This window comes from Branchiostoma lanceolatum, chromosome 2 (assembly GCF_035083965.1).
Source record: "Branchiostoma lanceolatum isolate klBraLanc5 chromosome 2, klBraLanc5.hap2, whole genome shotgun sequence".
Taxonomy (NCBI): domain Eukaryota; kingdom Metazoa; phylum Chordata; class Leptocardii; order Amphioxiformes; family Branchiostomatidae; genus Branchiostoma; species Branchiostoma lanceolatum.
Genome location: NC_089723.1, coordinates 12181254 through 12190926, shown reverse-complemented (window position 1 = coordinate 12190926; position 9673 = coordinate 12181254). Strand labels below are relative to the sequence as shown.

At 42.3% G+C, this 9673-nt stretch overlaps 1 protein-coding gene across 1 annotated transcript; it reads right to left on the bottom strand.

The window, feature by feature from the left end:
• Positions 1 to 519: 519 nt before the first annotated feature.
• Positions 520 to 8789, bottom strand: LOC136427476 (mediator of DNA damage checkpoint protein 1-like). The gene is made up of 8 exons (XM_066416351.1): positions 8066 to 8789; positions 5864 to 6074; positions 5403 to 5697; positions 4849 to 4944; positions 4280 to 4340; positions 2668 to 3244; positions 2119 to 2222; positions 520 to 1504 (listed from the first exon to the last, which is right to left on the bottom strand). Exons 1-8 carry the CDS (start codon positions 8662 to 8664, stop codon positions 1366 to 1368), a joined length of 2082 nt encoding a protein of 693 aa, XP_066272448.1. The 5' UTR covers positions 8665 to 8789; the 3' UTR covers positions 520 to 1365.
• Between the last annotated feature and the right edge of the window lie 884 nt (positions 8790 to 9673).

Genomic DNA, 9673 nt, shown 5'->3' with positions numbered 1-9673 from the left:
TCAGTTGAAGTTGAACAGCAGTTGTTGTCCTGTCCTGTTTCTTTCCATATCCCATTGATTTTGCAGGCCTGCAGAAATATATTAAATAATAAAAAAGGAACTCTTTGGTCATAGTAACAGGAAGCGCAATTTCTTGCTTTTTTTTTCTTGGAACAGACCAAAATCAATGCGCGCGCGGACGTCATCCATAAAAATTACTTGGTGTAGCCTAAACACGTATCCTGTCAAAAAAGTCATGATTTCTCACGAAATCGCCAATGGGACTTGATTGAGTTGTTTGTTATAATCTTTTCCCATGTGAAAAGCTTAGGACAATAGAGTAAAAGAAAATCAATACAATGTGAATCATGATGATCATGCATCGTGTTGGTAGTCTCGTTACCATAGACGTTACTTTCTATACTTGCGTGTGATGTGGAAGGGCAATGATGGACTGTACATGTAAAACTTGGCCAATACTGCTGTGCCATGGAGCGTAAATGTACGTGAAAAAAAGCAACAAGCAAATATATTAATAGGTAACGTTACACATGTAATGTATTGTACAACCGGATACGTAACATTAAACTTTTTGCAGATATATAATATGTGCAGATCAAATGAAAAGTTGTTACTCACAACTATATATTGTATATTTCATATATGATAGATAAGACTTATGCTCACTATCAATTCGTGACAATGTCCACTAGCTTCCGAATTCATAACAATGTATGTTCAGTTATAGTTTGTAGCAATTTTGCAGTCTGGCAGTGGATATACGCATTAGAGTACAAGCAATAAAGCTGATCGTTAAGAATGTGACAAAGCAATTTTTGATTTGCATGGTTATAGTAATACATACCAATTACAAATGAAACATATGACCTCACAGTGCTTTGAGACTGTGGCCCGATTAACACACGCGTTTTCTGAGTCGCTACTAAAAATGCGTGTGAATTTCGGGCCTGTGTCCCTCCTGTGTGATAATGAAGTTGACACTGACGTCATACTTTCCCAACTTGTCGATATATAGCCCAGATCAACTGCGAATGCTTAAAGGGGGACTCAACGGCAAAGTATGTTGGTTCTGTAGATAATATTTTCGGAATAAATTTGATATACTAGCAACTTGACATTGAATTTGGACTATGCAGCAGTTGCATTATACAGCAATAATATTCAGATCCTCCGTTGGTACCCTCCAAATAAATCACAGCCAGGTGTAACATATTTAATCGCAACAACATTTGACAAACTGCCTTAGCAACTTAATTTTTTTCATTTGCTTTCAATTTCATTCTCATGAAGATGCACTATGAAGGTGCACTATGCCAGCAGAAGCCCTGCCGTGCTGTCCCTAACGCACGTGAGAGTCACCAAGACTCAGTTGTCTGCATTTGGCCGCCATCCCTTGATGAACTTCTTGAGCTTCATGCTGTGCACACGTGACACGCCCATCTCTGTCAGCATCTCTTGGTCAAGGTCACACATCAAGTTACCGTCAACCTGGTCCCTCTCAAATCTACAAGTAAAGGCTCATGTCAGTCGAACGAATATCTACATGGAACAAACAATCCCCTACACAGAGCCTCGACCACGGCCTATACAGTACACATTGGGAAAGTCTGGGCCGAGGCTTCCACTTTTGTGGGCGTGGTCTCTAACCAGCTGTCGACCAATCGGCTTTACCTAAAAAAACATCTAGGCGATTCTCTGATTGGCTGACAGTTAGTTAGAGGCCACGTCAACAAAAGTGGAAACCTCAGCCCGGTTTAGCAGAGCCTCCCCATGGTATATTGTATAGGCTACGGGCGTTGTGTACAAGGAGAATGTAAACAAAATGTTGGGGACCAAACTTTACACACAGACACCCCTGACAATTCTTGTCACAAACAATTCCCATAGAGATAACATGGGGAGAATGATACAAACTCGCTTGATCACTGGTAACTGTTGCATTCAAATATTGGGAGATGAATTATTCAGTGTGAGTTATGGATAGATGGCGAGGCTGCAATAAAAGACTTTAAACATGCGCCCTGCCGAAAGGATTTTTTTGATGATAGATAGATCAGAACTGATACCCTAGAATCCCTGCACATTCTGTCTCTATTACTAAAATGAAAACCACCTGACCTCGGCACATATTCGGCCATGTTGAGCAGTTGGAGACAGTTGCTGACTTGTTTGATAGTCAGTTGGGAGAGTTCTGCAGGCACGTCACTCAGGCTGGAGAACACCTGCTCATAATGAGAACAGAAAAGCAACAAAACGTTTAAAGTAAATGCGCTGTTATGTTATGTTCTGTACTAATGTATGCTCGAATAAAAATGTGAGAAAAAGGGATAACAGCAGAGAGCAAAGGGGAAGAGCAGATTAAAATTAGGGTTCAAAGGCCTTGTATGAAAAGTGTGATGCAAAACAAATGGTGTACTGAACATTTCTATCACTTTTTGTTAGGTTTAAGCTTTACTTATCGAAGTTTAAGATATCAATGTTTCAGGGGCACTTAATGAAAATATTCGTTGCTGAAGTAAATTTGAAAAATAAGAAAAGTAACAAAAAATTTAATTACCTTTGATAAGTAACAAACAAAGATTCTTGCGCCGTTTTACAATGCAGACTTTTATAAATCACTAATTACCATATCTAAATGATCATATATGGAGATATTTTAGCACTCACCTCTCTTTGCCCACTTGCTGTTTTCCTCTGTGTATTGTGGATTACGCTGATGTGTTCGCCTCCTTCTTTCTGATCTTCGTCTTCAGTCACCACGGGTGCCACTACCCGCAGCGGTGATACCCGACCCGTCACTTTTGTTGTCTTTGGGTCGGGGCCAGTCTTGTGCGACTGGCTTGGACGGGCGGGGCTTCCTGGTTCATCTGAGGAAGACAATATTTTTCGTCTTGGTGCAACAGGAGGCTTGGCAGGAGGGGACTTGGGGGAGGCGGAGCGGAGTACTGGACCTTGTGCGACCTTTCCTGTGCCGGCTAGGTTTGAGGTCGGCTTTGTTAATGTTGGAGGTTTCAATTTGACTTTAACTTCAAATGTAGGACGCGAGGCCGTTGGTTGTGTCGTGGACTTTATGGGGCTGAATTTTGGATCTTGGCTGATAGGAGTCGACTGCGTGTGTAATGGACGTTGGGCGAACAGACTTTTGAGTTCGGCGGCAAAGGGGTTCTGCTTAGCCTGCGTCTGATCACGCTGGTGTGTCTTCTGTCTTGATGCAGGAGCAGCAGCGCCACCAGGCGGCGTGTCCCTGGATCAGAAAAGAACGAAACGTTTTATTTCAGACTACAAAGGACACTGGATTTTAATGACTGTTTGTTATTGGCGATACATTCTCTTTAATTTATTTCTCTTTATGTCAGACTCTTTTCCACATTCTCGCTTCAATCTTGTACTCACAGGATGTGTTACCGTCGATATCAACATGCCGCTCACGTTCACCGGAGTCTGCCAGGTATATAGTCCTGGTCTGGTGGAATTTTCTTCCTTGTTGGCACCATGCCAAACCGCTAGTAAAGTGCCCTTTCCCGAACATTTCTCTTATCTCGCCATGCGTCAATAGTTTTACACACCTCTTACGATTAACAACATGTGTAAAACAACCTGTGTGTATCATGAGGAGAACTGCCCAACCAAGCCCCCAATCTCTACTGTAAGTGTTTAAACGTAAAAGTAAACAGGCGTTGACTTCTTTCACGGTAGCCACCGTAACATTCTCCTGAGCTGACTGAGAACAAAAGGGGGTAAAGTTCACCCACTAACCCCTGAAGGTAAACACAGTATAGACATTGTTTGGTAAAAACACAGAGGTCAGCGTACGTTAGCACAGCATATGCATGATAACCCAACCCAAATTCTCAAACAGTGGCGAAGAAGGTTTTCTTCAGTCGTCTTCTGGCGTCGCTTGGCACAATAGCAAAGTGTTTGGTTCACTAGAACCCAGACGTCCGGGGTTCGAATCCCCTGACATGCCCAGTTGATGTCGTACCCTGGGGAAAGGCGAATTTCTTCACTTTATTCGGGTGAAAATGAGTAGGGCTTCGGTTAGGGATATCCCGTGGATAGGACATTAAATGGAGGTTTGAGGAGAGTCCGACCTTGCAGCACGTAAAAGAACCCACCACACTTATAGAAAAGAGTAAAGCCGGTGGATCAAATAAATCTGTCCTGATATGAGGCTTGTACAATTCAGTACAACCCTGGTGTGTTACGCCAAGAGGCGGTTTACCGGGTATGCAATACAAGCAAACAAACAGACATACTTGAAGATAACAATATGACTGACCGGTCTTCGTCGATAAATTCGTACTCTCCCTCTTCTGGTGGTACAACAGGTCTGGTCACTCCTGAATTGAAAACATCACAGGTCACATCATGTGAATCTGATGAAGAACCCAACCCAACTTATCTCCAACAGTGGAGAAGATTAGCCTGAGTGTCATCCTGTTTCAGTTCCAGGCTCTACCGTCTATAGTAGACGATTGTCTTCAACAAGTCTCAAAAAGTCTCTCAAACGATTTTGTTCATGTGCAAGCAAATCTGTTTATTCTATTTCCGCATAATTAGTAACTATCAGTTTTGTAAATGTATTGAATTCGTTTTATTGTATTTTCAAAATTTGTATTTCTTAGCGCTGGAAAATCGTTACCCCTCCCGACACTTTATCATTGCGTGATTTAATTCCATGTGGCAATATAAGGGCACGTGCCAAATGAAAACTGTAAACATTATAATATTTCAGTTTTAGTTTTTCAGAAGTGACTTTTAAAGGAACTGAATTCGAGGCAAATTTGTAGGATTACCGTTAGGTGAAAGGAGATGCATCCCTTCTGAAGACGTGCGCTTTCTACAAACCTTTTGTTGGGGGTACGATGCCCTCTGGCACGCTATCATAGTCGTCGTCGGATATGGTCTCGTAGTCTTCCTCATTGCTGTCGTAAGTGTAGTTCCCTGAGGTCGGGGACGGGATAGAAAGTCTCATCATTGAATTATCATCAGGCCTGTGTTTCCGATCACGATATTGACAAAAAATAGGGGCGTAGGCCTAGGTAGGGGCTCTCTGTTTTTTTTTAAATTCAATTTTTTTTCATTTCAAGTACAAGACAAACTATATGAATAAATTGAACAAAGAAATGTTTACTACACGTGCATCAACTTTTATGTCCCTCGCCAGCGGTCGCCTCCCCCCCCCCCCAAAAAAAAATCTATGGTCGTCAGCTTTTTTTCTAGGGTCAGTTTGGTAACCGGAAACACAACTTTTCCGCCTAGGTCTTATGAAAGACCGCATACTTTGCCTGAGAGTGGAATAGTCAATACAAAGAGATCGCTTTTATTCCAACAGAATAACGATATGAAACAGCACTTCTGAATATCTCCTGAAGCGGTACAACGGCTGACGAAATGCTGACCTGTTTCAGCTTGTGAAGATGTAGATAACTCTCTCACGAGCGTCTCTGGCTTACTGGAGCGGTCGACTTTCGGGGGAGGTTCGTCTGCACCAGGCACGGGCGGCTCCTCACACGGGCCCCGAGCCAGGGGTGGCGGCGCCTCCTCTTCGTCCGGGTACGTCAGGGGTGCGAACTCAAAACTCATGTAGGGATGTTCAGACATCCTGTCGACGTCAAAGTCACGGCTGAAGGCTGTCAAGACAGTCTCGTACTCGGAACTTCGCTCAAACAGCCCCTTGGCGACTAGAAACTTGATCTGGAAAAAAATTTGAAATTTATTCAATACTATTTCATCAGGCTTACTCCGAAGGCGTCGCCAAAAATGTATTTCCCATTCGCTTCCACATACCTCTACATGGCTACTGGCAAGGTGAAACGGGATGCAACAGATGGACCACCCTCGTCCCCTCTTCTAGACTTACCTTCGCCTTGATAGGCATGACCAGGAGATCTTTCTTGTTTTCGTTGGATGTTTTGGTCAGACCCTGTGTGGTGGCGACAAGGTACTTTTCCACCGTGGTTCCCTCCAACTGTAGGATACCATCGAACGAGTACCCCAATGACTGCATCACTTCTGGGGAGCAATAGTTGATGTAACCACCGAAGAACTGCACACGGCGAGGGAGGGGGAATCTGAAAAGTTGTAAACACGAATGAACTTTGTGTCCCAATGACTCCCAAATCACGGAATGTAAGAAATAAGCAGTTGGAAGTTTTAAGACCACCCAGGGACTATCTTAACAACCTTTCAGAAATAAGCTTGCATAGAAATTGCACCAGCCGATGTTAATAACAACTCTTATTTTCTTGTACTGTTTTACAATAAAGAAAGAATTGTACTTTTAAATGTATTAATGACAAATTCCCATACTTCGAGTTTTCAAACGCAACGGATGAATTCAAATTATATTTTCGTCGCGTGTAGACAATGTTTGTATACATCTACACTTGTAGAAAGAAGCGAGAAGAAGTTGATTCTACTGGATTAGCTTAGTTTATCACCTTTGTCTACTATGTATGTTTACACTATGCATTGTGAACGCCAGAAATAGTTACTCAAGCAACTGGATAAAATTTTGAAACAGTGACTGAATTTTTGGCGTATCTTATTACCTGGATGTCTAACCTTCATCAACGTACATTGTATGTATTGTATATATTTCATTGTATATGTCACATTCATATTAGGTAGGTCACATGTTAGATGACCTGCATCTAGTCCCTCGGAGCACGAATGTACAATAAAGGTCTTTCATTTATTCATTTATTAATTAATTCATTCATTCATACATTCATTCATTCATTCATTCATTCATTCATTCAATCATTCATTCATTCATTCATTCTGTACTTTTCTCTAATCAGCTCATTAATTTTTCTTGTTGGAAACTACTATTGTAAACCCCACTCTGAAAAGTGACTGGCATAATGCAAATATTGCTAAGTTGTCATCTCGGCATAAGTCAACATTGATATACATCATCGTGAGTTTGCCAAAAGTCTATTTCCGTTTGTATCAGTCAATAACCCAACTTTTCCCAAACAGTTCAGCTGAGCAGGAAAGAGACTACGTGTACTTCCTCTTCTGGAATCAGATTGGCAACCACAATACTTTGTTCTTGAGCGAGATTTGTACACATATAACGTTATACTGAATATCAATGATTGCTCCTCTGTGCTGTGGTGGCCCACGGCTCTGTGGCGCAAGTGGTAATACTGTACGACCGCGTTGCTTCTATTTACTAGTAAACCATTAATTTTTGTTGCGTCTAGATAACCCTTGTATAAGAAACATGATCTGTTCATACATCTACACATGTACAAAGAAGCGAGAAGAAGTTGACTTTACTAGATTAGCTTAGCTTATCCCTTTCTTCTACCATGTATGTTTACACAATGTACGTACTGTACATATTTCACTGTATATGTCACTTAGATGTTAGTTAGGTTTGTGTTAAACGACCTGTATCTAGCCCCTCGGGGCACGAACATACAATAAAGGTCTTCAATCAATCATTAAAGGCTAAGATGACCACTAATAAGTATAGTTACTTCTGTTTCTACATTTACTTAGTTTCTTCCTTTTTCGTTTCCAGGAGAGAAGAATTCTCGGTTAGTTTTAAGATACAGTGTACAACTTATAGGACATTCTGTAGCCTAGGTGTCCCGAGACCCGCATTTTCCATATGCATGTTGAAATTTCCTGGAAACAACTAACATATATGTTAGTTGTTTCCAGGAAATTTCAACATACATTGTATCTCATGTGAGGGTCCGGAAAGGTCTGGTAGCCTGGCTTGATGGCCTGATCTGGTAGACCGTGAGCCAAGAATTTTCCAAAAACACAAGGCTATAAGTGGCAGCAAGACAAACATTAGCCGCAACTTGGCCGAACTGTGGCTACCAGTAGATAGGCTACGGAAAACGTTTTCTTCAAGCAGTCTTCCATCGGGGGCTAGGTGTGGCTGGGATTTTTAACGCTTCCCTCCCTCCACACCTCTGCTTGGAGAATACGGAAAACAGACCCACACTACTACCAACAATTAAACTTTTGTACACGCAGTAAAATGTATATGCAAACCCTGGGCATGATTCCCCAACAGCGAACCACGTGGCGAGCCTACCTTTTTATGATGTCTGATATGGTGTAAGAATTCTCGTCGGGAATCACCAGAAATCTTCCCCTGCATTCGTGAGGCAGAAAACATTCCTTTTCATCATTCACACGGCACTTCAGAAAGGGTTTCAGACCATTCTTGGTGGGTCGCTTGGCGTTTTCCAACAGTTCTATCTGGTCTCCACGGTGCAAGCGAACCCCGCCCATGTCGCTTGTGACGGACATATCGGTATCAACACAGACGTACCGTGGAAAGTTCCTAGCCACTTCCTTGACGCTGTTGTAGACCACGTCTGTGCCTTCTTGTTCAAAGGGTAAAACTTCAAAATACCCCCCATAGTTGAGGGGGATATGAAGTTTGTCAACTTTACTTCCGGGTGTGTCTCGCCCTCCCTCTACTGTGGTCACCACTTTCTCTTGCGTCTTAACTCCGTGGATCTTAAATATCTGTCCCGAGGAGAAACTCCACATTTCTCCGTCGCCATAGAAACCCTCGCTGATTTGCACCATCTGAGGAAAGTCATTGGCCTCTTCAAGAAACTCTTCCGGGCTGAAATCCCTGTAGTCGATCCACTCGACTTTCTCCAGCGTAGCGCGACCCGCCATCTTGTTCCGAGTACAGGAGGCGTCAAGGAGTCAAGCAAAGGTCATTTGTTGCATGGGGACCTCAAGTTCAAATAGGGAACTCAACTTTGTAACAATGTTTGCCGCCGACGTACTTCTTATAATATGTTTACCGACTTCTTAATGTGTACAATCTTTAGTATTGTGGCATTGTGACGAACCTGACAGGCAACTTTACGTGCTTGGCCATTTCAACACCTGACGACTCTTAAATGTTTCCATCCAGTCAGACCCTTTGCGTATTTGTTTCATTCAACCTCCTCTAGTTACAAAACGAGCTGTTGCAGTACGTTGCCAATGGCATTGGCGAACCGAACACTGCTAGGCGACATATGCTGAATCAAAGTCGAAATGCAACGAGATGCATATATTGTTGATTTTAGAGGAACGCAAAAATTCCCGGCGGACACTCCTACCCCACTCGACCGAAACCTCTGCTTGGAGAATAGATTAAGGTTGCAGTACTGTTACTTTTTCCATCTCTTCATTGCCATACCGTTCGAATTCGGAAGGCTGGAGCATCTGTGCGTGCATTGATTTCGAAAAGCAAAGTGACGCCAGCATGTGTGGTATATTCAGTGTATTTATAGTACGCTACCACACTAGTGTCACTTTCTGCACTTTTTTAAATACAAAAATAAAAGATTTGTTGGCTGTGATACAATGTTTATGACTTGTTACTACGCTGTATGGCCTCTATTTTGTAAATTTATGTTTAACGTTTGTATGAAGAGCATAACTCAAGAAGTATCCATGGATGGATTGTCATGAAATTCGGTAAATTATGTGTGTAGATTTTGGACGTTGTATGGCCTCTATTTTGAAAATTTAGACATCTTGTTTACCCATCTTTTTGTTTGATGTTCTCGCACAAGATTCGGAGTCTGCAGACTTGTTTGTGCCCTAATCAGAAAGATCAGGACGCGGCGCTGAGATATACTAGTACTCGCGGTTGTGATATTTGGAATCATTTGGGTGAACGCCTTTGCCT

Bases quoted from the DNA above. Each gene is read 5' to 3' on its own strand.
- LOC136427476 (XM_066416351.1), bottom strand. From the start codon at position 8,664: ATGGCGGGTCGCGCTACGCTGGAGAAAGTCGAGTGGATCGACTACAGG. The intron at 5,698-5,863 runs GTAAGTCTAGAA...ATTTTTTTCCAG, and splicing joins TCATGCCTATCAAGGCGAAG to ATCAAGTTTCTAGTCGCCAA. The intron at 4,341-4,848 runs GTTTGTAGAAAG...TTTTCAATTCAG, and splicing joins CATCGTACCCCCAACAAAAG to GAGTGACCAGACCTGTTGTA.